At 67.2% G+C, this 26,674-nt stretch overlaps 4 protein-coding genes and 1 long non-coding RNA gene across 5 annotated transcripts; 1 reads left to right on the forward strand and 4 right to left on the reverse strand.

Annotated features, from left to right (window-relative positions):
- Positions 1-203: 203 nt before the first annotated feature.
- Positions 204-1,231, reverse strand: SRRT (serrate, RNA effector molecule). The gene is made up of 3 exons (XM_068178066.1): positions 1,083-1,231; positions 771-896; positions 204-393 (listed from the first exon to the last, which is right to left on the reverse strand). Exons 1-3 carry the CDS (start codon positions 1,199-1,201, stop codon positions 234-236), a joined length of 405 nt encoding a protein of 134 aa, XP_068034167.1. The 5' UTR covers positions 1,202-1,231; the 3' UTR covers positions 204-233.
- A 2,297-nt stretch (positions 1,232-3,528) lies between these two features.
- On the forward strand, positions 3,529-14,560 carry EPHB4 (EPH receptor B4). Its single transcript, XM_068178076.1, has 17 exons — positions 3,529-3,659; positions 4,428-4,498; positions 6,527-6,764; positions 7,308-7,823; positions 8,190-8,345; positions 8,870-9,211; positions 9,553-9,683; positions 10,153-10,318; positions 10,491-10,590; positions 11,042-11,097; positions 11,339-11,452; positions 11,761-12,011; positions 12,511-12,723; positions 13,215-13,364; positions 13,820-14,013; positions 14,255-14,350; positions 14,458-14,560. The coding sequence occupies exons 1-17, from the start codon at positions 3,608-3,610 to the stop codon at positions 14,558-14,560; spliced, it is 2,949 nt and encodes a 982-aa protein (XP_068034177.1). The 5' UTR covers positions 3,529-3,607.
- Positions 14,561-14,746: 186 nt separating this feature from the next.
- On the reverse strand, positions 14,747-19,641 carry TFR2 (transferrin receptor 2). The gene is made up of 14 exons (XM_068178077.1): positions 19,609-19,641; positions 19,392-19,508; positions 18,907-19,043; positions 18,533-18,711; positions 17,884-18,003; positions 17,563-17,645; positions 17,422-17,485; positions 17,237-17,304; positions 17,080-17,156; positions 16,834-16,993; positions 16,532-16,744; positions 16,208-16,348; positions 15,329-15,702; positions 14,747-14,789 (listed from the first exon to the last, which is right to left on the reverse strand). Exons 1-14 carry the CDS (start codon positions 19,639-19,641, stop codon positions 14,747-14,749), a joined length of 1,809 nt encoding a protein of 602 aa, XP_068034178.1.
- A 229-nt stretch (positions 19,642-19,870) lies between these two features.
- On the reverse strand, positions 19,871-21,134 carry LOC137466266 (uncharacterized). The gene is made up of 4 exons (XR_010995086.1): positions 20,947-21,134; positions 20,731-20,865; positions 20,292-20,397; positions 19,871-19,985 (listed from the first exon to the last, which is right to left on the reverse strand). It is a non-coding gene; the product is annotated as an uncharacterized lncRNA (long non-coding RNA).
- Positions 21,135-23,668: 2,534 nt separating this feature from the next.
- Positions 23,669-26,276, reverse strand: EPO (erythropoietin). The gene is given in 5 exon segments (XM_068178078.1): positions 23,669-23,994; positions 24,554-24,649; positions 24,651-24,719; positions 25,399-25,480; positions 25,819-26,276. Coding segments are annotated over 5 exon segments (567 nt in total). The 5' UTR covers positions 26,013-26,276; the 3' UTR covers positions 23,669-23,868.
- Positions 26,277-26,674: the final 398 nt, after the last annotated feature.

Raw genomic sequence — 26,674 nt, forward strand, 5'->3', positions numbered from 1 at the left:
TTAAGGCTTTTGGGGGTGTTTTGGGGGGTCCCGGCTCAGTTTTTGGGGTGAATTCGGGGGTTTTTGGGGCTCACCTGGCCTGGCTGGGCAGCAGCTGGTGCTGCATCCTGCAGGGTTTTGGGGTGGTTTGGGGTGGTTTTGGGGTCTAGGGAGCTCAGAGAGGCCTGGGGTTTCTGGGAGGTTTTGGGGGGTCCCAGCTCAGTTTTTGGGGTGAATTTTGGGGTTTTTGAGGCTCACCTGGCCTGGATGGGCAACAGCTGGTGCTGCAGCAGCTGGTGCTGCATCTCATGGGGGCCCCAGGGTGCCTGGGGGGGGCCGTAGGTGGGGCCAGCCCCGCCCCCGCTGTAGGGCAGCTCGTAGCCACTGTGGTAGGGGTCAGTGCCGTGGTCATCCCTGCGGCCAAAGGGGGACAGTGGTCAGTGAGGGTCAGGGGTCAGTGCCGTGGTCATCCCTGCGGCCAAAGGGGGACAGTGGTCAGGGAGGGTCAGGGGTCAGTGCCGTGGTCATCCCTGCGGCCAAAGGGGGACAGTGGTCAGTGAGGGTCAGGGGTCAGTGCCGTGGTCATCCCTGCGGCCAAAGGGGGACAGTGGTCAGTGAGGGTCAGGGGTCAGTGCCGTGGTCATCCCTGAGAAAAAACCCGGGAGATTTTGGGGTGAATTTAAGGGATTTTGGGGTCCCTGACCAATCCCAATGCAGCCGTTTCTGGGGCAGGTTTGGGCTGTGTTTGGGGTAATTTTGGGGTGAATTTCGGGGGTTTTGGGGTCCCTCACCAGTCCCGGCGCAGCCGTTTCTGCGGCGGGCTCAGCTCGTGCCGCGGCGGCGAGAAGCGCTCCCGCCGGGTGCGGTCGTAGTCCCGGTAATCCCGGCTGCGGCGCTCCCGGCCCCGCTCCCAGTCCCTGCGGGGCAAACTGGGATCAACTGGGGACGAGGGACCACTCCCAGGGCCTGGACTGGGATCAACGGAGAACCAGGGACCCCCCAGTGCCCCCAGTCCCTCCCCAGTCCTTCACTGGTCACTCCAGTCCCTCCCCAGTCCCTCACTGGTCACTCCAGTCCCTCCCAGTGCCCCCAGTTTGCCCCACCGGTCGCTCCAGTCGTCCCGTCGGCGCTCGTCCCTCTCCCGGGAGCGCTCGTAGTCGCTGCGCTCCCGCCGGAACTTGTCCCTGCGCCGCCGGTCGTACTCGTCATCGCTGTCCCCCATCCCGGCGCCGCCGCGGCCACCGCGGGGTCACTGTGGGGTCACTGCGGGGTCAGCGGGGTCACTGGGCACTGAGTGACCCAAAGGGACCCCCACAGTGACCACCTGGGCAACCCTGACCCCCCCCCAGGACACCCCTGACCCCCACAGTGACCCCCACGGTGACCACCTGGACACCCCCGGGCAACCCTGACCCACACAGTGGCGACCCAGACCCACAAAATGACCACCAGGACACCCCTGACCCACAGAGTGACCACCAGAGTGACCACCTGGTCATCCCCCGGACACCCCTGACCCCCACAGTGACCCCCAGGACCCCCCCAAGTCCCCGCCCCTGCCCCCCCAGCTTCCCGCTCAAAGCCCCCCAGACCCCCGGGACACCCCAATTCCCCATCCCATCATCCCCCGGGACCCCCCAATTCCCCATCCCATCATCCCCCGGGACCCACGGGACCCCCGGGACCCCCTTAGGCCCCCATCCCGAGATGCTTTGCGGCCTCCCGCAGGCCCCGACCCCCCCCGGGCCCCCCCCGCCCATCGTGCGCACCCCCCAGCCCCCTGGTGACGTCACGCCTCCCATCCGTGACGTCACGCGGAGACCCCCCCCCTCTATCTCCGGACCTGCCCGCGCGGTCCCGGCCCCGCGCGCGGCTGCCCCGCTCGCTTCCGGCCCGCGCCGGCCGGAAGTGACGCCACTGAAATGGCGCCGGGCCGGAATGAGCCGGGAGAGGGGGCGGGGGGCGGGAAAGCAGCGGCGGCCGCTGCGGGCCCGCGGGGGCACCGCGCCGCCCGCCGGGGCGTTACCCGCGGCCTCGCCGGTGGCAGCGGCGCGGCGGAAGCGCCCGGGGCCGCTCGGGGCGGTGCGGGCCGCTCTGGCCGCGCTCCTCTCTATGGTCCTGGCGCCGACTCGCGCTCCACTGCGCCTGCGCGGCCGCGGCCGCCGCCCTCCCCATTGGCCGCTGCTCCCGCGCGCGCGCAGGCCACGCCCCCCTCCCCTCCCGCAAAGCGCCGACATCTTCTCCGCGCACGTCACGTGACGGCGGGGCGGCCGCCATTTTGTCTCGCCGGGCTCCCGCGCAGGCGCAAAGCGGCTCTTGAGGCCGCGCCGGGCGCCGCCATTTTGAAAGTGCCCCGACCAGTGCTCCCACTGTCCTCCCACTGCTCCCAGTGCTCCCAGTGCCCTCCCAGTGCCCCCCAGTGCTCCCAGTGTTCCCAGTGCCCTCCCAGTACCCCCCAGTGCCCCCCAGTGCTCCCACTGTCCTCCCAGTGCTCCTAGTGCCCTCCCAGTGCCCTCCCAGTGCTCCCAGTGTTCCCAGTGCCCTCACAGAACACTTGGGATGCTGTGCTACTGGTTTGTACTGGTCCTTTACTGGTCTGTACAGGCCCAAACTGGTTTGTACTGGGGTTTCACTGATCTCGTACTGGTCTGCACAGGCCCATGCAGGCCCGTACTGGTTTATACTGGTCCTTGGTACCGGCTTTTCCCAGTCCCTCCCAGCGCTCCCAGTCCCATTGCATCTCCCCCAGTTCCCTCCCAGCTCCTCCCAGTGCCCCCCAGTTCCCTCCCAGCTCCTCCCAGTGCCCCCCCAGTCCCTCCCAGTGCCCCCCAGTTCCCTCCCAGCTCCTCCCAGTGCCCCCCAGTCCCTCCCAGTGCCCCCCAGTCCCTCCCAGTGCCCCCCAGTTCCCTCCCAGCTCCTCCCAGTTCCCCCAGTTCCCTCCCAGTGCCCCCCCAGTCTCTCCCGGTCCCACTTGAGGCCCCCCCCGTGCCCCCCCGCCCCCTCCCAGTGGCTCCCAGTCCCTCCCAGTTCCCCCAGTGCCCCTCCCTGGAAGTGCCGAACAAAGGCTCCTTTCCTGTGGGGGGGCCCCGCCCCTCCCCCCCCCGCGACCCCCGCGACCCCCGCGGGGGGAGGGGCGGCCCCAGCCGGCCCCAAAACGCGGCCGAATCACCCCAAAAACGGCACCAGGACCCCCCCGCGGGCTTGGGGACCCCCCCGAGGGGTTTTTGGGGACCCCCGAGGGGATTTGGGACCCCCCCCGAGGGGTTTTGGGACCCCCCGAATCTGGGGACCCCCCCGAGGAGATTTTGAGGATCCACGAAGAGTTTTTGGGACCCACCCAAGGGGATTTTGGGATCCCCCCCCCGGATTTTGGGGACCCCCGAGGAGTTTTTTTGGGACCCTCCTGGATTTCGGGATCCCCAGGATTTTTGGGGACCCCCACTGGATTTTGGGACCCTCCTGGATTTTTGGGATCCCCTCCTCCCCTTGGATTTGAGGTCCCCCCGGATTTTGGGATCCCCCCCGGATTTTCTGGGATCCTCTCCAGATTTTTGGGATTCTCCCCCGGATTTTGGGACCCCCCCCTCTCGGATTTTGGGACCCCCCAGGATTTTGGGGTCCCCCGGCCATGGGGCTGTGGCTCCTGTGGCTCTGGGTCCCCCTGGGGCTGGCGGAGGAGGGTGAGTGACCCCGAGACCCCCCCGAGACCCCCGGGACCCCCCAGACACCCCTGGGGCCCCCCTGGACCCTTGGGACCCCCCGAGACCCCCCCTAAACCCCCGGGACACCCCCGGGACCACCTTGGGACCCCCCGAGACCCCCCCTAAACCCCCGGGACACCCCTGAAACCCCCAAGGCCCCTGGGACCCCCCCCGCAGACCCCTGGGACCCCCGGGATTTGGGGGAGGGGATTTAGGGACCCCCCAGGATTTGGGGGAGGGGATTTAGGGACCCCCCGCCATTTGGGGGAAGGAATTTAGGGACCCCCGGGATTTGGGGGGGCTTTGGGGACCCCCGGGCCCCTTTGAGGGGTTTCAGAGACCCCTGGGATGGGGGGGGTCGGGATGCTTGGGGTCCCTGGGGGGTATTTGGGGGGCTCTGTGTCGGATTTGGGTTTTTTGGGGTGGATTTGGGGTCTCTGTGTCGGATTTTGGGTTTTTGGGGTGAGATTTTGGGTTTTTGGGATGGGATTTGGGGTTCTTGGGGTCTCTGTGGCGGATTTTGGTTTTTTTTGGGGGGGGTTGGGGTTTCTGGCGTCTCTGTGTCAGATTTGGGGTTTTTAGGGTGGGATTTGGGGTTTTTGGGGTGGATTTGGGGTCTCTGTTTCAGATTGGGGGCCCCGGGGTCTATTTGGGATTTGTGGGGTGGGTTTGGGGTTTCTGGGGTGAATTTGGGGTTTTTTGGGGTGGAATTTGGGGTCCCCCGGCCTGACACCCCCGTCCCCCCAGAGACGCTGCTGGACACGCGGCTGGAGACGAGCGAGCTGCGCTGGACGGTGCACCCGCAGGGACAGGGACAGGTGAGAGGGACAGGGACAGGTGACACCCGCAGGGACAGGGACAGGTGACACCCGCAGGGACAGGGACAGGTGAGAGGGACAGGGACAGGTGACACTGACAGGGACAGGTGACACCCGCAGGGACAGGGACAGGTGAGAGGGACAGGGACAGGTGACACTGACAGGGACAGGTGAGAAGGACAGGGACAGGTGACACTGACAGGGACAGGTGAGACACACGGGGACAGGTGACAGTGGGACAGGGACAGGTGACACCCGCAGGGACAGGGACAGGTGAGAGGGACAGGGACAGGTGACAGTGGGACAGGGACAGCTGAGACACACGGGGACAGGTGACACTGACAGGGACAGGTGAGACACACGGGGACAGGGACAGGTGAGAGGGACAGGGACAGGTGACACTGACAGGGACAGGTGAGACACACGGGGACAGGTGACACTGACAGGGACAGGTGAGACACACGGGGACAGGTGACAGTGGGACAGGGACAGGTGACACCCGCAGGGACAGGGACAGGTGAGAGGGACAGGGACAGGTGACACTGACAGGGACAGGTGACACCCGCAGGGACAGGGACAGGTGAGAGGGACAGGGACAGGTGACACTGACAGGGACAGGTGAGAAGGACAGGGACAGGTGACACTGACAGGGACAGGTGAGACACACGGGGACAGGTGACAGTGGGACAGGGACAGGTGACACCCGCAGGGACAGGGACAGGTGAGAGGGACAGGGACAGGTGACACTGACAGGGACAGGTGAGACACACGGGGACAGGGACAGGTGAGAGGGACAGGGACAGGTGACACTGGGACAGGGACAGGTGACACCGCAGAGACAGGGACAGGTGAGAGGGACAGGGACAGGTGACAGTGGGACAGGGACAGGTGAGACACACGGGGACAGGTGACAGTGGGACAGGGACAGGTGAGAGGGACAGGGACAGGTGACACTGACAGGGACAGGTGAGACACACGGGGACAGGTGACAGTGGGACAGGGACAGGTGAGAGGGACAGGGACAGGTGACACTGACAGGGACAGGTGAGACACACGGGGACAGGTGACACTGACAGGGACAGGTGAGACACACGGGGACAGGGACAGGTGAGAGGGACAGGGACAGGTGACAGTGGGACAGGGACAGGTGACACCCGCAGGGACAGGGGGACAGGGGGACAGGGGGACAGGAGGCCAGCGCCGCTCACCTCTCTGTCCCCCCCGTGTCCGCCTGTCACGGCGTCCCCTGCGTGTCCCCACCCCTTGTCCTCTCCGTGTCCCCGTGTCCCCCCCGTCCCCTGTCCCTCTGTCCCTGTGCCTCTGTCCCTCTGTCCATCCCTGTCCCTCTGTCTGTCCCTGTCCCCCTGTCCCTGTCCCTCTGTCTGTCCCTCTGTCTGTCCCACTGTCCGTCCCTGTCCCCCTGTCCCTGTCCCTCTGCCTGTCCCTCTGTCCCTGTCCCCCTGTCCCTCTGTCCTTCTGTCCCTCTGCCTGTCCCTCTGCCTGTCCCACTGTCTGTCCCTGTCCCCCTGTCCGTCCGTCCCTGTCCCCCTGTCCCCCTGTCCGTCCATCCCTGTCCCCCTGTCCCTGTCCCTCTGTCTGTCCCCCTGTCCCTCTGTCCTTCTGTCCCTCTGCCTGTCCCTCTGTCTGTCCCACTGTCCGTCCCTGTCCCCCTGTCCCTGTCCCTCTGCCTGTCCCTCTGTCCCTCTGTCCTTCTGTCCCTCTGTCTGTCCCACTGTCCGTCCCTGTCCCCCTGTCCGTCCGTCCCTGTCCCTCTGCCTGTCCCTCTGTCCCTGTCCCCCTGTCCCTCTGTCCTTCTGTCCCTCTGCCTGTCCCCCTGTCCCCCTGTCCCCCTGTCCGTCCGTCCCTGTCCCCCTGTCCGTCCGTCCCTGTCCCCCTGTCCCTGTCCCTCTGTCTGTCCCTCTGTCCCTGTCCCCCTGTCCCTCTGTCCTTCTGTCCCTCTGCCTGTCCCCCTGTCCCCCTGTCCCCCTGTCCGTCCGTCCCTGTCCCCCTGTCCGTCTGTCCCCGCAGTGGGAGGAGCTGAGCGCGCTGGACGCGGAGCTGGGCGGGGCCGTCCGCACCTTCGAGGTGTGCTCGGGGCGGAGCGGGGGCGGGGCCGGCCGGGACCCCGCCCCTCCCCGCAGCTGGAGCCCCGCCCAGAACAGCTGGAGCCCCGCCCAGAACAGCTGGCTGCGCTCGCGCTGGGTGCCCCGCGGCGCCGCCACCACCGTGCTGGCCGAGATCCGCTTCACCGTGATGGCGTGCGACAGCCCGGGGGCGACACGGGCGGCTCGGGGGACACGGGGGACACGGGGGACACCGGACAGCCCCGGGGGGACACGGGGGACAGCTGGGGCGGTTCAGGACACACCTGGGGACACGCCTGGAGACACACCTGGACACGCCCCCGGGAGTCCCCCTGGCAACGGGGATGCCCTTGGCAACCTCGAGCTCCGTGGCAACAACCCCAAACCGCTCAATTTCTATGGAAATGACCCCAAACCCCTCGATCTCCATGGCAACGACCTCAAACCCCTCGATCTCCATGGCAACGACCCTAAACTGCTCAACTTCTATGGAAACAACCCCAAAACTGTCAGTCTCCATGGCAACGACCCCAAACCACTCAATTTCTGTGCAAATTACCTCAAACCCCTCGATCTCCATGGCAACGACCCCAAACCGCTCAATCTGTCCGGAAACGACCCCAAACCCCTCAATCTCCGCGGCGACCACCCCAACCCCCTCCACCCGCACGACCCCGCCCCTCCCCACCTGTTCCACCCGCGGGGCCCCACCCGGCGCCGCCGTGGTGCCCCCGGCGCCCCCCGGGCCTGCAAGGAGACCTTCTCGGTGTTCTACCACGAGTCGGACGCCGACACGGCCACGGCCACCTCGCCGCCCTGGATGGAGAACCCCTACGTCAAGGTGGACACGGTGGCCGCCGAGCACCTGGCGCGCTGGCCCGGGGCCGGACCGGGGGGCCCACGGGGCCGCGTCAACCGCAAGGTGCTGCGGCTGGGCCCGCTGAGCCGCGCCGGCTTCTACCTGGCCTTCCAGGACCTGGGCGCCTGCATGGCGCTGCTCTCCGTGCGCCTCTTCTTCCGCCGCTGCCCGGCCGCCACCGCCCGCCTCGCGCGCTTCCCGGCCACCGTGCCCGCCGAGCTGGTGGCCCCCGTGGCCGGGGCCTGCGTGCCGGGCGCCGTGCCGGCCGGCGAGGGTGTCCCGCTGATGTACTGCCGGGAGGACGGACGCTGGGCCGAGCCACCCGCGCTGGGCTGCGTCTGCGGGGCCGGCATGGAGCCCAGCGAGGGGACGGGGTGTCGGCGTGAGTTTGGGGGGATTGTGAGGATTTTGGAGTGTTTTGGGCTGTTTTTGGGGTGTTTTGGGATGTTTGGGGTTGTTTCTGCGGTGTTTTGGGTTGTTATTCGGGTGTTTTGGGGAGGTTTTGGGGAGGTTTTGGGGAGGTTTTGGAGTGTTTTTAGGGTCTTTTAGGGTGTTTTGGGGGGTTTTGGGGTTGTTTTTGGGGTGCTTTGCATTGCTTAAAGTGTGTTTTGGGGTGGGTTTTCGTTTTTTTTATGGTGGTTTCTGTTGGTTTTGGTTGGTTTTGGGTGTTTTGCGTTGTTTTTGGGGTCCAAGGGGGTCTCTGCCCGCTCCCCACTGACCCCCCCCGTGTGTCCCCCCTTGTCCCCAGCCTGCCCCCCCGAGACGTTCAAGGCAGAGGCGGGGGGGGGTCGGTGCCAGCCCTGCCCCCCCCAGAGTGAAGCCCCCTCCCCCGGTGCCCCCTCCTGCCCTTGCCGCCCTGGATTCTTCCGAGCCCCTGGCGAGGGACCCCCGGACCGCTGCTCCGGTGCTGGCGGGGCTGGGGGACTTTGGGGGGGCTTTGGGGCTTTTTTGGGGTCCTCGGGGGAGAATTTTGAGGCATTTCGAGGGGGGAATCCGGGAGGATTTGGGGATAATTTATTGGGCTGTGGGGGGATCTTGGGGAGATTTGGGGAGTCCAGGATGGGAGGGTTAGGGTATTTCGGGGGTGGTCTTGGGGAGGATTTGAGGGGTCCTGGGGGAGAATTTTGGGGGTCCCGGGGGGGATTTCAGGGGTCCTGGGTGGGATTCCCTCCTGGGGGGAATTGGGGGGGAGGTCCTGGGTGGGTTTTCGATGTCCCAGGAGGAATTTGGGGGGTCCTGGGTGGGTTTTGGGTGTCCGGGGGGGGATTTCAGGAGTCCTGTGTGGGATTCCCTTCAGGGTGGGATCTGGGGGTGGCTCTGGGGGAGCATTTTGGTGGTCCCAGGAGGAATTTGGGGGGGGGCCTGGGTGGGTTTCTCTCCGGGGGAGATTTCGAGGATCCCCCCTGACCCCCCCCCCGTTGCCCGCAGCCCCCCCCTCGGCCCCGCGCGCCCTGGTGGCCCAGGTGAACGGCTCAGTGGTCCGGCTGTCCTGGAGCCCCCCGCGGGCCGGGGGCGACCGGCCGGACCTGCGCTACCACGTGGGGTGCCGGGCGTGCCCCCCGCCCCGCGGGGCGCCCCCCCCGTGCGGCCCCTGCGGTCCCCTGGCCTGGGCGCCCCCCCCCCAGGGGCTGCGGACCCCCGCGGTCAGCGTGGCCGGGCTGCGGCCGCAGGTCACCTACAGCTTCCGCGTCAGCGCCCGCAGCGGGGTCACCCCCCCGGGCCCCCCCGAGCCCCCCGCGGCCGAGATCAACGTCACCGCCGGCGCCGACGGTGAGACCCCGAAAACAGCCCAAAACCAGTCCGAAAACAGCCTGAAAAGAGCCCGAAAACAGCTCGAAACCAGCCTGAAAACAACCCGGCAACAGCCCAAAATCACCCCAAAACCAGCCCAAAATCACCCCAAAAACCACCCCAAAATAGTCAAAACCAGCCCAAAACCCACCCCAAAACCACCCCAAAAACCAGCCCAAAAACCACCCCAAACCCACCCCAAAAAAACCCAAACCCACCGTAAAAAAAACCCAAACCCACCCCCCAAAAAAACCCAACACCCCCGCCCCAGGACCCCCCAAACCGCCCCAGCCCCCCTGACTCTCCCCGTCGCCCCCCAGTGCCGCCCCCCGTGTCCGACGTGGTCCGGGTCGGGGGGGGTCCCGGGGGCGTCACCCTGGCCTGGCCCAGCCCCCCCCCGGGCCCCCCCGGGCCCCCCGTGCTGGACTACGAGGTCAAGTACTACGAGAAGGTGAGGAGGGGGCTCGGGGGGATTTGGGGGGTTTGGAGGAGGTTTGGGGAGATTTGGGGGAATTTGGGGGGGATTTGGGAGGGATTGGGGAGATTTGGGGGAGGTTTGGTGAGATTTGGGGATTTAGAGTGGGTTGCGGGGGGGATTTGGGGGGATTTGGGGAGATTTGGGGGATTTTTGATGGTTTTGGGCTGGATTTGGGGTTTTTTGGGGTTTATTTTGAGTGTTTTTGGGGTTTCTTGGGGTGCCTGACCCCCACAGCTAGGGGGTGATTTTGGGCTGGATCTGGGGTTTTTGGGGTTTTTTTGGGAGGGATTCAGGATTTTTGTGGTTTTTTTTTGAGCTGGATTTGGGGTTTTTGGGTTTTTTTTGGGGTGGATTCGGGGGGTTTCAGGGTTTTTTTTGGAGCTGGATTCGGGGTGTTTCAGGGATTTATTTCGGGGGGTTTCGGGGTGCCTGACCCCCTCAGCTGGGGGGTGGGGAGGGGCCCCCCCAGTTCCTGAAGGTGCCGCGGCCACGGGCGGAGCTGGGAGGGCTGCGCCGGGGGGGCCTCTACGGGGTCCGGGTCCGGGCCCGCTCCGAGGGCGGCTACGGCGACTTCGGGCCCGAGACCACGGTCAGCGCCCCGGGCAGCGGTGAGAGCCTGAAACCCCCCAAAATACCCCAAAACCACCCCAAAACTGCCCTAAAACCACCCGAAACATCCCCAATTCCCCCAAAATGCCCCCTGAATCCCCCTAAATACCCCCGAAATCCCCCATATCCCGCAAATGCCCCGAGCCGCCCTGACCCCCCCTTTTCCCGCAGAGGGGTCCCGCGGGGGTCCCGGGGGGGTCGTGGCTGGAGCCGCTGCCCTGGGGGGGCTCCTGGTGCTGGCGCTGCTGGGAGGGGCCCTGGTCTGCCTCAGGTGAGGGGGGCTGGGGGGATTTGGGGGGGTTTGGGGGAATTTGGGGGAGATTAGGGGGATTTGGGGGAATTTGGGAGGATTTTGGCAGGGTTTGAGGAGGATTTGGGGGGAATTTGGGGGGATTTGGGGGAGATTAGGGGGATTTGGAGGGATTTGGGGGGATTTATGGGAAATTAGGGGGATTCAGGTGGAATTTGGGGAGGATTTGGGGGAATTTGGGGGAGTTTGGGAGGGGATTTAGGGGGATTTGGGGAGGGATTGAGGGGTTTGGGGGAATTTGGGGAAAGATTGGGGGGATTTGGGGGGGATTTGGGTTATTTTGGGGTGCTTTGGGTGGGTTTGGGGTGGATTTTGGCTTGTTTGGGGCGGATTTGGGCTGTTTTGGGTTATTTTGGCTGGTTTTGGGGTCCCTGGGGGGGTCCCCACGCCCGTGTCCTCCCCGTCCCCTCAGGCGCTGGCGGCTCCGGGCGGAGAAGCAGCGACGCGGCCCCGGCCCCGGGGGGCTCGGTAAGGGGGAGCCCGAACGTCCCCAAACGTCCCCACAAATGTCCCCAAAAAAGTCCCCAAACGTCCCCAAAAATCTCCTCAGAAATGTCCCCAAATGTCCCCAGAAATGTCCCTCCGTGTCCCCACAGGGGTGGGGGGTGGCAGCTGTTGACCCCAAATGACCCCAGGTGGCCCCAGGTGACCCCAAAATACCTCAGGTGGCCCCAGGTGACCCCGCCACGCCCGCTGCCCCCTCCCCCAGGCGGGAAGCTCTACATCGACCCCCTGACCTACGAGGACCCCGAGGTGGCCCTGAGGGACTTCGCGCAGGAGATCGACGTCACCTGCGTCACCATCGAGGAGGTCATCGGGGCAGGTGAGCCTGCCGGCATTTTGGGGACATTTTGGGGCATTCTGGGGACATTCGGGTAATTTTTGGGACATCTTGGGGCATTCTGGGGACATTCCAGGGCATTTTGGGGCATTTTGGGGTGGATTTAGGGGATTGTGGGTCTGACAGGTGAGTCTGACCTGCCTCAGGTGACTTTGGGGAGGTGTGGCTGGTTTTTGGGGGGATGTATCCGGATTTTGGGTGGGCTTTGTTGGTTTCTGGGTGTTTTTGGGCAGATTTATCCGTATTTTGGCTGGTTTCTGGGTAGATTTACCCAATTTTCTCCCCAACAGGCGAGTTCGGGGAGGTGTGGCGCGGGCGCCTGGCGCTGCCGGGCCAGCCCGAAGCCGAGGTGGCCGTGAAGACGCTCAAGGGCGGCGCGGGCGAGCGGCAGCGCCGGGAGTTCCTGCGCGAGGCCGCGCGCATGGGGCAGTTCCGGCACCCCAACGTGGTGCGGCTGCGCGGCGTGGTCAGCACGGCCGGGCCCCCCGCCATGATCGTCACCGAGTTCCTGCTGCACGGCGCGCTCGACGCCTTCCTGCGGGTGGGGACAGCGGGGACAGCGGGGGGTTGGGGACATTGGGGGTTTGGGGACATGGGGGACAGCAGGGACATCGGTGGGACAGTGGGGATATTGGGGGGATTAGGGACATTGGGGTCATTGGGGGAACACTGGGGTAATTTGAGGACTTTGAGGGGATTTGGGGACGCTGGGGACACCGGGGCCATTGAGGGGATCTGGGGCCAGCGCGGGGCCTTGGGGCCAGCACTGACAGTGGGGACACACACTGGGGGGAAATTGTGGGGATTTGGGGACACTGCGGTGATCTGGGGCCACCGCAGGAATTTGGGGACACCGCGGGGATCTGGGGCCACGCAGGGCCTTGGACCAGCACTGACAGTGGGGACACTGGGGGGAAATTGTGGGGATTTGGGGACACTGCGGTGATCTGGGGCCACCGCAGGAATTTGGGGACACCGCGGGGATCTGGGGCCAGCGCGGGGCCTTGGGGCCGGCGCTGACGCGGGGGCGCATGCGGCAGGGCCGGGAGGGCACGCTGCCGGCGCTGCAGCTGGTGGCCATGCTGCGCGGCATCGCGGCCGGCATGCGCTACCTGGCCGAGGCCGGCTTTGTGCACCGCGACCTGGCGGCGCGCAACATCCTGGTGGACGCGCACCTGGTGTGCAAGGTGTCCGACTTCGGGCTGTCCCGCGCGCTGGACGGCGACAGCGACCCCACCTACACCAGCTCGCTGGTGAGACCCCGGCCCCGGGGGGCTCACAGGGTTTGGGGGGGTTCTGGCATAGGTGTCGGTGGGTTTTTGGGGGGTTTTGGTGGGTTTCACTGGGTTTTGGGGGGGTTCAGAGGGTTTTGGGGGATTTTGGTGGGGGGTTGGTTGGTTTTTGGGAGGGGTTGGGCGTGTTCTGGTGGGTGTGGGGAGGTTGGTGGGTTTTGGGGGGGTTTTGGTGGGTTTTGCTGGGTTTTGGGGGATTTTGGGGGCATTTGGGGTGTATTCAGAGGGGATTTGGGGGGATTCTGGCAGGTTTGGGGGGGTTTTGGGGGGATTCTGGCAGGTTTTGGGGGGTTCCTGTGGGTGTGGGGGGGTTTCAGCGGGTTTGGGGGAATTTCAGTGGGTTTTCCCAGAGGATTTGGGTTTTCCTGGGCAGTTTTTTGGGGTTTCCTAGGGGTTTTTGGGGTTTCCCGGGGGGTTTGGGGCCCCCCTGAGCCCCCGAGCCCCCTGGGCAGGGCGGGAAGATCCCGATCCGCTGGACGGCCCCCGAGGCCATCGCCTTTCGGACCTTCACCTCGGCCAGCGACGCCTGGAGCTATGGGATCGTCATGTGGGAGGTGCTGAGCTTCGGGGAGCGGCCCTACTGGGACATGTCCAACCAGGACGTGAGTCGCCCCGCAGCCCCGGACCCCCAGATCCCAAAACCCCCCCACCAAAAAAACCAAAAACTCCCAAAAACCTTAAAAACCCCACCAAACCCCCCAAAATCCCCAAAGAAACCCCAAAAAAACCCCACAAAAACTCCAAAATCCCCCAAAAAACCCCAAAGACTCCACCAAAAACTCCCAAACCCTCAAAGAAACCCCAAAAAACGCCCAACCCCACAAAGAAACCCCCCAAAAAACGCAAAACCCCCCTGCAAAACCCCACAAAAACCTCCCAAAAACCCCAAAAACCGAAAACCCCTCAAAAAACCACGAAAACCCCCACAAAAACTCCCCTAAAACCCCAAAATTCCCCCCAGAAACTGCACCAAAATCCCCAAAATCCCCCCTAAAAACCCCAACCCCCCCCCAAAACCCCAACTTTCCCCCTCACCTGTGCCCTCACCTCTCCCCAGGTGATCAACGCCATCGAGCAGGACTATCGGCTGCCGCCGCCTCCACGCTGCCCCCCGCCACTGCACCGACTGATGCTGCAGTGCTGGCAGCGCGAACGCGGCGCCCGCCCCACCTTCCCCCACCTGGTGCGCGCCCTCGACCGCCTCATCCGGCGCCCCGAGAGCCTCCGCCCGCCCCCACCGGAGCCCCGCAGGTGAGCGCGGGGTGCCTGCGCCAGTTTGGGGTGGGGCTGGGGGGGATGGGGCCGGCACTGAACACCTGAGCTCAACTGGGGATGGTCCCAGCACACCTGAATTAATTTGGGGGGGTCCCAGCACACCTGAATTATTTTGGGGGGTGCCTGCACACCTGAACTCATTTGGGGTCCCCTAGCACACCTGGGTTTGGGCTGGGGTCCCTGGGCGGTGGCCCTGACCCCCTCTCTGTCCCCGCAGCTCTCCCCCATCCTGCCAGGAGCCGGGCAGCCGCGAGGAGCCCTCGGGCAGCGCCGGCGCCGCCGGGCTGGAGCTGCTGCCACAGCTGCGCGGCGAGTACGGGGGGATGGGCGGGGGTGCCGGGGGGGCTTGGGGGCGCTGGGGGGCACCAGGGGGCTCAGGGAGCACAGGGACCCACGGTGACCCCCGTGTCCCCTCCCCAGGGACCTGCTGCGCATGGGGGTGGCGCTGGCCGGGCACCAGCAGCGCGTCCTGGAGGGCGCCCAGAGCCTGCCCAGCCCCCCCAAAGGGAACCCCCAGTGCTGACACCGCCCCCAGCCCCGCCCACAGCAAGATGGCCACCAGGGAGCGGCGCTAAGGAAGGAGCTGGCTGGGGGAGCAAGATGGCTGCTGGGACAACATGGGTGCCATTTCAATATGGCTGCAAATCCAATATGGCCACCAATCCAATATGGCTGCCGGGACAATATGGCTGCTGGGACAACATGGCTGTCATTTCAATATGGCTGCAAATCCAATATGGCCACCAATCCGACTGCCAGGACAATATGGCTGCTGGGACAACATGTCCGCCATTTCAATATGGTCGCCAATCCAATATGGCCCCTACTCCAATATGCCTGCCAGGACAACATGGCTGCCATTCCAATATGTCCGCCAAGCCAATATGGCTGTCCATTCAATATGGCTGCCAGGACAATATGGCTCCACCCACCAATGACCCGATGGGCGGGGCCTGGACGGGACAATCTCAGGGGGCGGAGCCTCTGAGGTCGTGACCACCAATGGGCGTGGTTAAACACGAGTGGGCGTGGCCACTGCCGGGTGTGGCTCCTGCTGCTTTTATTGTCCCCAGCTCAGGGTCGCAGCCAATAAACGCGGCTGATGCAAATGAGGAGGCGGGGCTGTCCCCAGGTGTCCCCAGGGCCACCACCGATGTCCCCGTGTCCCCTTTCTCCCAGGTGTCCCCGCAGTTCCAAGTGTCACCAAGGGCCACCCCAACCCTGAGCGTCCCCAGGGTCCCCTCTGCTGTCCCCAGGGCCACCCCACCCCCAGGTGTCCCCATCACCCCACGTGTCCTCCTGGTCCCATCTGTCCCCACGGCCCCCGATGTCCCCTCTGTCCCCAGCCCTGCCCATGTCCCCGCAGTCACCGCTGTCCCCGGCCCCGCCCATGTCCCCAAGGTCCCCGCTGTCCCCGGCCAGCGCCCCGGCCGTGCCACGCAGGGTCCAGGCCAGCAGCGCCAGGCGCAGGTGGCCGCTGTCGCCGCTGTCACTGCCGTCGCCGCTGTCGCCGCTATCCCCGTGCGTCCCCGCTGTCACCGGTGTCCCCGCTGTCCCCAGCTCGGCCACCAGCGCCGGCAGCGTGTGGCCCCCCCGGCCCAGCAGGACGTGGCGGAACGGGGTGACCAGAGGGGACACGAACGGGGACAGCAGCGATGCCTCGGCCTGCGGTGGGGGACAGTGGGGACACGGTCAGGGGACAGCAGGGACAGGGGGACATGGTCAGGGGACAGCAGGGACACTGTCAGGGGACAGCAGGGACAGGGGGACATGGTCAGGGGACAGCAGGGACACTGTCAGGGATGGGGACAGCAGGGACAGGGGGGACACAGGGACAGGGGGACATGGACAGGGGACAGCAGGGAAACGGGGACAGAGGGACAGTGGGGACAGGAAGGGATGTGAGGGGACATGTACAGGGGCACAGGGGGGTATGAGGGGACAGCACGGGGACACGGGGACACCGGGACAGGGAGGGCAGGGAGGACACAGTCAGGAAGGGGACAGGGACAGGGACACGGGGAGAGGGAAGGGACAGGGGGCACCGCGAGGGGACAGGGCTGGGGACAGGCGACACGCGGGTGGCAGGTGACACCCAGGGTGGCCCGGGGACACCCAGGGTGGTGCAGGTGACACCCGGGTGACAGCCAGGTGGCCCGGGGACACTCACGGCCATGAGGCGCGCGTTGAAGCCACGGTTGAGGCGCTCGTTGGAGCTGTCCGATCCCGACATGTCGCGACGGAGCGAGGCGGCCGCGCGCACCACGCCCCCCCTGGCCGAGGAGAGGCACTGCAGGGACAGGCCCCGCGCCTGCCGGGCAGCGGAGCACTGGGTGTACTGGGGTGTACTGGTTACACCAGAGTGAACTGGTTTGACCAAAAGTGTCCCCCCAGAGCTCCCCCAGTACCTTCCCAGTCCTCCCCCGGTCCCATACTGGCCTGTACCGGTCTGTACTGGTCTATACTGGTCCGTACTGCTGTGCACTGGTCTCACCTGCAGCGGGGCCAGCTGCCGCACCAGCGCGTCCCCGAGGGCGCCGGGGTCCAGTGGCAGCCGGGGCTCGTGGCCCAGGCGCAGCAGGAGCTGCGCGGCCACCGCGGCCACGGCGCGGGCCACCGCCGGCAGCCGCCCCCGCAGCCGCCCCCCCAGCCGGGCCAGCGTGTCCTCGGGGGTCCCCAGCGCCGCACGGGAGCCACCACCTGCCGCCTGCGGGGACACGGGGAGGGGGGTGACGAGGAGGGATTGGGGGGATTGGGGGATTGGGGACAGTGGGGACGTTGAGGGGGATTGGGGACATTGGGGGGGATTGGGGACGTCAGGGACACGGGGACACGGTCACGGGGGACCACGAGGACACCTGGGGGTCCCACCTCATCGAAGCCGAGCTCCAGCGCCGGGACACCCGCGGCCGCCGTGAAGGGAAAAGCGCCGCTCTCGGGGGACAGGGGCCGGACCCTGCAGGGACACGGGGGGCACAGAGGGACACGGGGGTCCCCGGGTGTCCCCAGGTGTCCCCAGCTGTCCCAGGTGTCCCCACTCACACGTCACTCTCCCAGCCCCGCCCGGGCCGCGTCAGCTGCTCCAGGAGGCTCTTCCCGCCCTCGTTCGGACTCTCCACCTGTTTGTTTTGGGGGGTGGGTGTCGGGGGTGATGTGCGGCCCCGCCCCCACCAACACCCCCACCCCGCCCCTCCCCCACCTGCTCCAGGGCACTCTCCACCAGGTTCACCAGGGTGGGGCTGGTCCGGACCACGAACCGATCGGCCCCTGCGTGGGGGAGGGCAACGGGGGGGGTCATGGCGGGGGGGAGGGGCTCGGGGCGGTGGGGGAGGGGCGGCGACCCCTCTCCCCCCAGTCCGGGGTGAGAGAAGGGGAGGGGCGCACCCAGCACGGCCCGGTCCAGGCTGATGTAGGCGGCGACTTTGGTGTGCAGGAGGTCGGGGTAGCCCTGGAGGCGTCACCGGGGGGTCACGGGGGGGGTCGGGGGGGGTCACGGGGGTCACCGCCGGGGGGGGGCGCGGTCACCTCGAGCCACTCGGTGGCCCCCAAATGTCCGAACTCGCCCCCGTCCCAGCTGACGAAGAGCAGCGTCCGGCGGAGCTGGAACCCTGGGCGGGGCAGGGGGACACGCCCCAAATGAGGGCGACACCCAGAGGTGGGGGACACCTGGGCAATGCAGGGACCGCCCCTCGACCCGTGGCCCCTCCCCACTTTGGGACCCCCCCCATTCATTGCCCTTCCCCACCCTCTGAAGCCCCCTCTCAATTTGGGAAAAAAACCCTAATTCCCCCATTTCAGCCCCGCCCCAAATTGCTCCGCCCTGCCTCACCCAGGCCCCGCCCTTACCCTCTCGGCCAATGGTGGCAAAGAACCGGGCGAGCTCAAGCAGGAGGGCGGTGCCCACGCCCGAGGCCGCCGCCCCTGGCCCCAGCGAATCGCGTTGTGCCCCCACGATGATGTAACAGTCTGGGAGGGGCCGGCATCAGAGAGGCCACACCTCCTCACGCCACACCCAGTTCAGCCACCCCTCCACCCGATTGGCCCCGCCCATTTCCTACCCCGCCCATTCTGACCACGCCCTCATAATGACACTGTATTGGCCACGCCCCACTGGCCACACCCAACCAGCCATGCCCCACCCGACCCCTCATTCCCACTGCCCCGCCCTCAACTGGCCACTACCCCGCATGACCACACCCATCTTCTGACCACACCCACAATGACCACGCCCCTTAATGCTTCTCAGAGCTTGACCACACCCAGCCATGCCCCAATCAACTCCCTTATTCCCCTTGCCCCGCCCTAACTTCGTGTAACCACGCCCATCTTCTGACCACACCCACCTCAACCACGCCCCTTAATGTTTCTCGGAGCTTGACTACACCCCCACACGGACCGCACCCACCGACCACACCCAAACCGGCCACACCCCACCTGGCCACGCCCACTTTGGCCGCACCCACCCGCCCACGCTCAGTTAGGCCCCGCCCCTCACCAGGCTCGAGCCGCCCCCGCAGGGCCCCGAAGACGCTGGTGAGGGTCCCGGGGCGCGTGCCCCCCCCCACGTGCAGCTGCAGCCGCCGCCCCCCCGGGCGGGGTAGGAACCGCAGCGCCCCCCCTGCCACGCCCCCGGGCCACGCCCAGCGCGGGGGGGCGCGGGGGGGGCCCAGGACCCTGAAATGGGGAGGGGGAGGTGGGGGGGTGCGGGACCCCAGATTTGGGGGAGGGTCCCCCCCACACGGGGATTGGGGGAGGGGGAGATGGGATTGGGGGGGGTCTGAGGTCCTGGGGAAGGGTCCCGGGCTGATTTTTGGGGGAGTCCCAGGCGGATTTTGGGGGTCCCCGGTTTATTTGGGGGGGGTCCCGTACCGCAGCAGCCTCGCCGCCGTGCTGGCGCTGATGGGGTGCGCGGGGATCGGTGGCACCCCCGGGGCGGGCCCGGGGGGGGCGTGGCCGCTGAAGGAGGGGAACCCCCGGCTGAAGGGGTCCCCCGCCCCCTCCTGCACCTGCGGGGACACGTCAGACCCCCCCCCCCCCAAAAATACTCCCAGACCCCCCAAAATGCCCCCACACCCCTAAAAATACCCGCAGACCCCCCAAAATACCTGCAGACCCCCCCAAAATACCCCCCAGACCCTCCCTGAGCCCCCCAAGCCCCACCCCAGCGCCCCCAAATTCCCCCCGAGCCCCCCAGACCTTCCCTCAATACCCACAGAGACCCTCCCCAACGCCCAAAACTGCCACCCCACCCCCTGGGACACCACAAAATCCCCTCCCAGTGACCCCCCCACCCCCAAAACCGCCCCCCCCGCCCCCTGGCACCCCCCAAAATCCCCCCCAGCCCCCCCACTCACGTGGACGGTCACGGCTGTGTCCCCCCCCAGGCCGGGGCTCCCCCCGGGCCCGGCCGTGTCCTGGGGGTCCGGGTAGAGCAGGACCCCCACAGCCCCCGCCCCCGCAGCCGCCGCCACCTGTGGGGGGGTGCGGTGGGGGCGGGGACATGAACCCCCTCCCCCACCTCAATTCTGGGGTGTCTGGGTCCCTTCCCCCACCCCAGTTCTGGGGTCTCACCTTTTGGGTTGGGGTCCCCTCCCCCAGCCCCATTTTGGGGTGCCACTCACCTTCTGGGCGGGGCTGCCCCTCCCCCAGCCCCATTTTGGGGTGCCACTCACCTTCTGGGCAGGGCTGCCCCTCCCCCAGCCCCATTTTGGGGTGCCACTCACCTTCTGGGCGGGGCTGCCCCTCCCCCAGCCCCATTTTGGGGGGACACTCACCTTCTGGGCGGGGCTGCCCCTCCCCCAGCCCCATTTTGGGGGGACACTCACCTTCTGGGCGGGGCTGCCCCGCCCCAACCGCAGCAGCATCAGGTGACCCCGGGCCGAGACCCCCCGGGCCCGGAGCTCGGCCAGGTCCTGGGGGCGGCCGTAGTGGCCGTAGACCAGCCCCCCCTGGGGTCAGGGGTCAGCGGGGGTCAGCAGGGGTCAGGATCAGGGGTCAGGATCAGGGGTCGGGGTCAGCAGGGGTCAGGGGTCAATGGGGGTCAAGGTCAGGGGTCAGAGGTCAGGGGTCAGTGGTCAGTGGCCACTGGTCAGGCTCAGGCTCAGGGCTGGGATCAGGGGTCAGGGCTCAGTGGTCAGGGGTCAGTGGCCACTGGACAGGCTCAGGGATTGGGTCAGGCGTCAGGGGTCAGGGGTCAGTGGCCAGGGGTCAGTGGCCACTGGACAGGCTCAGGCTCGGGGTCGGGGTCAGCTCACCGTGGCCGTGCCGGGGGCGCTCCAGGCGCAGAAGGCCTCGGGGTCCAGCGGGAGCCGCTCGAGCTCCTCCCCCCCCGGCCCCACCCAGCGCAGGGTCACCTCACCCCTGGGGTCAAAGGTCAGCAGTCAGGGGTCAGCCCCAATCCGCTATGACCACCCCAATGACCACGGGCGCTTTGACCGTTGGTGACCCCTCCTGATTGACCTCTCCCCCTGCCCTGGTGACCCCCAGTGACCCCAGTGACCCCATGGTGACCCCCCAGTGACCCCCAGTGACCACACAGTGACCCCCAGTGACCCCAGTGACCCTGCGGTGACCCCAGTGACCCCATGGTGACCCCCCAGTGACCCCCAGTGATCCCCAGTGACCCCACAGTGACCCACGGTGACCCCGCGCTGACCCCCCAGTGACCCCCAGCCCACCCAGTCCCCCAGTTACCGGACTGGGAGGGGGAGGGGCTGTGGGCGGCTCCAGGCCCGGGTCAGCCCCGCCCCCGCCAGGGCGCTGAGCACAGATTGGGCCAAAGCCCGGCCACGCCCTGACCCCGCCCCGTGCGGCCCGGCGCTGACCTCCCTGCGGACAGGCCAGGGGTCACTAATGGTCAGGGGTCAGGGGTCAGGGGTCAGGGGTCACTAATGGTCAGTGGTCACTCACCGCACCCACGCCTCCACCCTCTCCTCTTCCAGGTGGTGCCGCAGAAGCTCTGGCAGGCGGGGCCAGGGGGGCGGAGCCTCCACGCTGGCCCCGCCCCAAACACCATCGGGGGTGGAGCCTCCTGGCAGAGGCCCTGCCCCAACGGCCCCGCCCCTGCACGGGGTGTGGCCAATCCCGGCCACCAACAGCCCTGGGGGTGTGGTCACAGGGGTGTGGAGTCATAGATGGGAGGGGTCACAGAGGGTGGGGTCAAAGAGGGTGGGGTCATAGGGGCGGGGTCACAGAGGGGCAGGGTCACAAAGGGGAGGTGCTAGAGTGGGAGGGGTCACAAAGGGGCAGGGTCATAGGGTGGAGACTGGGGGTAACTCAGGGGTCACTGGGGGTCTCTGGGGGTCCCGGGGGAGGTTTTGGGGGTCCCTGGGGGTCACTCAGGGGTCACTGGGGGTCAGTGAGGGTCACTCAGGGGTCACTGAAGGTCCCTGGGGGTCCTGGGGGGTCCCGTACCCAGCAGGAACGCCGTGGCGGAGCCCAGGCCCAGGGTGGCCAAGGGGTGGAGCCAGGGCCGCGCTCGGGGGCGTGGTCTGCGCCGGGGGCGTGTCCGGGGGCATGGCAGCCGCACGGTTGGCTCCGCCCCCTCCTCCTCCTCCTCCTCCTCCCCTTCCTCCCCCCGGGGGGGGTCCCTGTGCCGCGAGTAGGACACGGGACCGCCCCCGGGGGTCTGCGGCTGCGGTCAGCGGGGTCGGGGGGCCTCGGGGGTGTCCCCGGAATCGGGGCCGCCTCTGCGGGAGCTCCGGACCCCCCAAATCGGAGGGGAGGGGGCTTTACCCGTCCAAGGAAGCAGCGCCTGAGGATCTCCATGGCAACCGGGGGTCTCGGGGGGGTCAGGAGGGTCCTGGGGGGGTCCTGGGGGGCTCAGGGGGTCTCAGGAGAGTCCTGGGGGGGCTCAGGAGGGTCCCGGGGGTCTCAGGGTGGTTCCCAGAGGGCACCAGACACATTTGGGGGGGCTCGGGAGGGTCTCAGGGTGTCCCAGGTGTGTCTGAGTGCTGCCGGTGGGCCCGGGGGGTGCCCGGCGGGGTCCCCGGAGCGTTTTGGGGTCTCTCGGGGGGGTCCTGGGGGTCCCCACGCGCCGCGGTTCCCCTCCCCCCCCCAAAGGACAGACTTTGCCCCTGGCCGGATTTGCCCCTCCCCCACCACAAAGCCGCGTCCCCCACAATCCCTAAAACTCCCCAGGCACCTGGTGGTGACCCCCAAACCTCCCAGAGCCCCTCTGAGCACCCCAAACCCGCCCAAGCCCCCCAAAATCCCCCCAAACCCCCCCAAATCCCCTCCAGTCCCGCTCACCCGCGGCCGCCGCTCCGGCCCCGCCCCCACAGGTGAGAAAAAAAGGGCGTGGCCCGAGCTGGATGGGCGGGGCCAGCGGTGGGGGAAAGGGGTGTGGCCTGTGGAATAAATGGGTGTGGTCAGAGGGGCGTGGTTGGGTGGGCGTGGCCGAGAGAGGCCCCGCCCCGGCGCCGCCGGGTCCTGGCGCTCATTGGCTGGGCCGGGCACTGACCCGGGGGGGCCTGGGGGGATTTGGGGGGGACTGGGGGGGTGGGAACGGCTTGGGGGGCGGCTCAGGGGGTTTGGGGGGGTCCCAGAGGGTTCCAGGGTCGCAGGTCTTGTGTCCCGCGTCATTGGGGGGTCCCGGTTTTGGGGTCCCAGGGCATTGGGGGATCCCGAGGTATTTGGGGGCCCCAGCTTTGGGGTCCTGGGGCATTGGGGGGTCTCTATTTCAGGGTCCCGGGGCAATGGGGGCATCCTGATTTTGGGGACCCGGTGCATTTGTGGTTCTCATTTTGGGGTCCCGGGCATTCGGGACATCCCGATTTCAGGGTCCCAGGGCAACTGGAGGTCCCATTTCGGAGTCCCGTTTCAGGGTCCCGGGGCTTTGGGGGGTCCCGATTTTGTGGTCCCGCAGAGCAGCCCCCGGGGGTCTCATAAATACTCTCATGTTTGCATTAAGTTACATGGGACGGGGTTGGGGCGCGGTCTCCCCTGAGTGACAGCTGTCAATCAATCGCCCATGGGGCCTGGGCAGCCCAAGGCGCTCAGGCAGGAGGGGGATGATTGACAGCTGTCAATCACCTGCCGGCACGTGCAACGTGCCGGGGGGAGGGGAGGGGGTGCTGTCACGCCACGGCTCCGGATGGTGATTATCGACAGCTGTCAGTGCTGTTGATTGACAGCCGACAGTCCTGATGATCCATGATGATTGGCAGCTGCTGCTGATGACCGGCAGCTCTCCGCGCTGATTGACAGCTGTCAGTGCTGACTGACAGTTATCAGTAATGATTGGCAGATGGGGGTGATGATTAACAGCCGGTGATGATGACTGGCAGCACTCTGTGATGATTGACAGCCACCTGCAGTGACTGACAGCTGTCTCTGGTGGTGATTGAAAGCAGCTAGTGGTGACTGACAGCTGCCAGAAGTGATTGACAGCTGCCAGTTGTGATTGACAGTGGTGGGCAGTGACTGACAGCTGCCAATGGTGATTGACAGCTGCCCACAGTGAGTGACCACCGCCGGCAGTGATGATTGACAGCTGCTGGTGGTGACTGACAGCAGCCGGTGGTGAGTGAAAGCAGCCCGTGGTGAGTGACAGCAGCCGGTGGTGTTTGACAGCAGCCAGTGGTGATTGACAGCCATCTCTGGTGGTGACTGACAGCAGCCGGCGGTGATTGACAGCTGCCAGAGGTGATTGACAGCCATCTCTGACTGTGATTGGCAGCTCCCTGCGGTGACTGACAGCCGTCTCTGGCAGTGACTGACAGCTCCCCGCGGTGATTGACAGCTGTCTCGGCGGTGACTGACAGCTCCCCGCAGTGATTGTAAGCCATCTCTGGTGGTGATTGGCAGCTCCCCGCGGTGACTGACAGCCGCTCACCGCGGGCAGGTGTCCGCCAGGTACAGCCGCACCTTGCCCCGCAGGAAGCGGCTCAGGACCCCCAGGAGCCGGGGCAGGGTCCGGACCCGCACCGGGGCGGGGGGCGCGGGCGGGAGCGGAGCCTGGCGGGGAGGGGCGGGGTCAGGGGCTGCCACCGACCCCCCCGGAGCCCCCAAAACTCCCCCCAGAACTCCCCTCGGAGACCCCAAAAACCCCAGAAGTCCCCCCAGAACTCCCCTCGGAGACCCCAAAAACCCCACAAGTCCCCCCAGAACTCCCCCCGGAGACCCCAAAAACCCCAAAACTCCCCAATGGACTGCCAAAAAACCCCCCAGACACCCCAAAACCCCCCCTAACCCCACGGGGGAGCCCCCAAAACCCCCCAAACCCAAACCCGAGCAGGGCAGGGACCACCAAAAGCCCCAAGGGGCCTCCAGAAACCCCCCCAGGAAGGAGCCCCCCAGAGCTCCCCGCGATTGTCCCAGACCCGAAACCCTCCACAGCCCACCTCAAACCCCCCCAAGCCCCCCCAAATCCCCCCGGACCGGCGCGGGCAGCCCCCGCAGCAGCCACGCCAGGCACCAAAACCCCCCAGGACCCTCCAGAAACTCCCCCAAACGCCCCCAAATCCCCCCAGCTCCCGCCAAATCCCCCCAAAACCCCCCGGACCCCCGCCGTTACCGGCGCGGGCAGCCCCCGCAGCAGCCGCGCCAGGCTCCGCGCGGCCCCGTAGGCGCGGTCCAGGCTGGGGCGCACTCGGGGGTCCCGGAGCAGCTCCCCGCGCCCGCAGCACCGCGGCCGCCAGGGCCGCCTGGCCGCCGGCCACCTCCTGCGCGCGGGACCCCGCCTGGCGACACCGGCGACACCGCGGGTCACACCCCGGCATCGCCACCCCCCGCCACGGACCCGCGGCCAGCCCGCTCCCGGCCCCTTTTCTCCGGGATTTTCCCGGCTTTCCCCAATTTCCCCCTCCCCTTCCCGTCCCGTTTCTCTCCGCGTTTCCCCGGATTTCAGCCCGTTTTGTCCTGTTTCTCCCGGTTCCGACCCATTTTGCCCGCTTCCTCTTCGTTTCTCCCCAGGTTTTTTGACCGTTTGCCCCCGTTTCCCCCTAGTTTTCCGCATTTCCCCCTGGTTTTTCCTCTTTCTCCATTCGGCCTCATTTCTCCCTCACTTCTCCCCATTCCGCCCATGCACTTCCCCCCATTTTGCCCCATTTCCCTGCGTTTTACCCCAATAGTCCCAATTTCCCCCCATTTCACCCCAGCTCTGCCCAGTTTCCCCCCATTTTTCCCCATTTTCCCAGGGTTTTTTCCCCGTTTCTCAAGGTTTCCCCCCGTTTTCCACATTTCCCTGGATTTTTCCCAATTTCCCATAGTTTTCCCCAATTTTCCACATTTTCCTGGATTTTTCCTTATTTCCCAGGGTTTTCCTCCATTTCCCAGGGTTTCCCTTCATTTTTCCCCATTTCCCCAGGTTTTCTCCTGGGTTTTCCCGATTTCCCAGAATTTCCCCCCGTTCCCACTCACGTCCAGGCTCCGCCAGAGGTTGAAGTTGACGCCGGGGTCGGGGACAGCCACGGGCTCGGGGAGGTCACAGTGGACACCCGGCCTGGGGGGAGGGGGGGACACGGTGACACCCCAGCCACGACCCCCGAGACCTCCCCACCCGCCAGGGAGCCACTGCGGGGTCCCCAACCCCGCCAGGGGTCCCCGAGTCCCCCCCCGTGCTCCCCCCCCCGTGTCCCCAACCCCTCGAAGGTGTCCATCACCCACAGGGTGTCCCCCCATGATGTTCCCAAGCCCCCCCATGATGTCCCCACACCCCCGATATCCCCACTCCCCCCGCTGTCCCCAAGCCCCCCAATGTCCCCACGCCCCCCGATGTCCCCAAGTCCCCCAGTGTCCCCACACCCCCCGATATCCCCACGCCCCCCGCTGTCCCCACGCCCCCTCACCGCCCCCCGCTCGGCGTCGCGGGCCTCCAGGATGAAGCGTTCGATCACTCGGGGGTCGCAGAGCGAGGGGGGCCCCTCGGGGGGGGGCTGGGGGCACCCCGGGACCCCCAACAGCAGCAGCAGCAGCAGCGCGCACAGCCCTGGGGGGCGCGGGGGCGTCAGCGGCCGCGGGGGACACGGGGACATCCCCGCGGGATGGGGGCTCGGGGGTCGCGGGACCCCCGAATCCCCGGGACCTCCCAGCCGCGGGACCCCCGGGACACCGGAGTGCTCCTCCCCTCACCTGAGTGCCCCCGTCCCCGGGAATGTCCCGGGATGTCGGGGATCCCCCGCCCACTCGGTGACCCCCCGAGACACCGGGGACGCCCCCCCCACCCGTGTCCCTGCCGGACACCTGAGCGCGCCGGGCACACGTGGGGACCCCCAGACCCGCGAACCCTCCCAGCCAAGCGAGTCCCGCACCCCCCCCACGAGACCCCCCCGACCCCCGGCGAGTCTCCCCCGGGTACCTGCGCCCCCCCCCAACTCCCGGTCCTGCCGCACACGTGGGTGTCCCCCCCCTCCCCCGCACACCTGGATCCCTCCCGCACACCTGGGTCACTCCCACCCCCCTCTCCGGGATGTCCGACCCCCCCCCCCCACGACCCGAGCGACCCCCTCCCGCCCCCCCCACTCACCCGCCGCCCCCATCGCCGGCTGCTCATGGCACGGGGGTCCCTGGTGGCCCCGGGGCTGTGGCCGTCCCCGTGCCGCGTCCCCCGGCCCCGGCCCCGGTTAATGTTTGATCCGAGGGGCCGCGGGGCCGGAAGGGCCCTTGGGGGGGGGTTTTCCATCCGCTCCCCCCTCGC

This window comes from Anomalospiza imberbis, unplaced genomic scaffold (genome assembly GCF_031753505.1).
Source record: "Anomalospiza imberbis isolate Cuckoo-Finch-1a 21T00152 unplaced genomic scaffold, ASM3175350v1 scaffold_172, whole genome shotgun sequence".
Taxonomy (NCBI): domain Eukaryota; kingdom Metazoa; phylum Chordata; class Aves; order Passeriformes; family Viduidae; genus Anomalospiza; species Anomalospiza imberbis.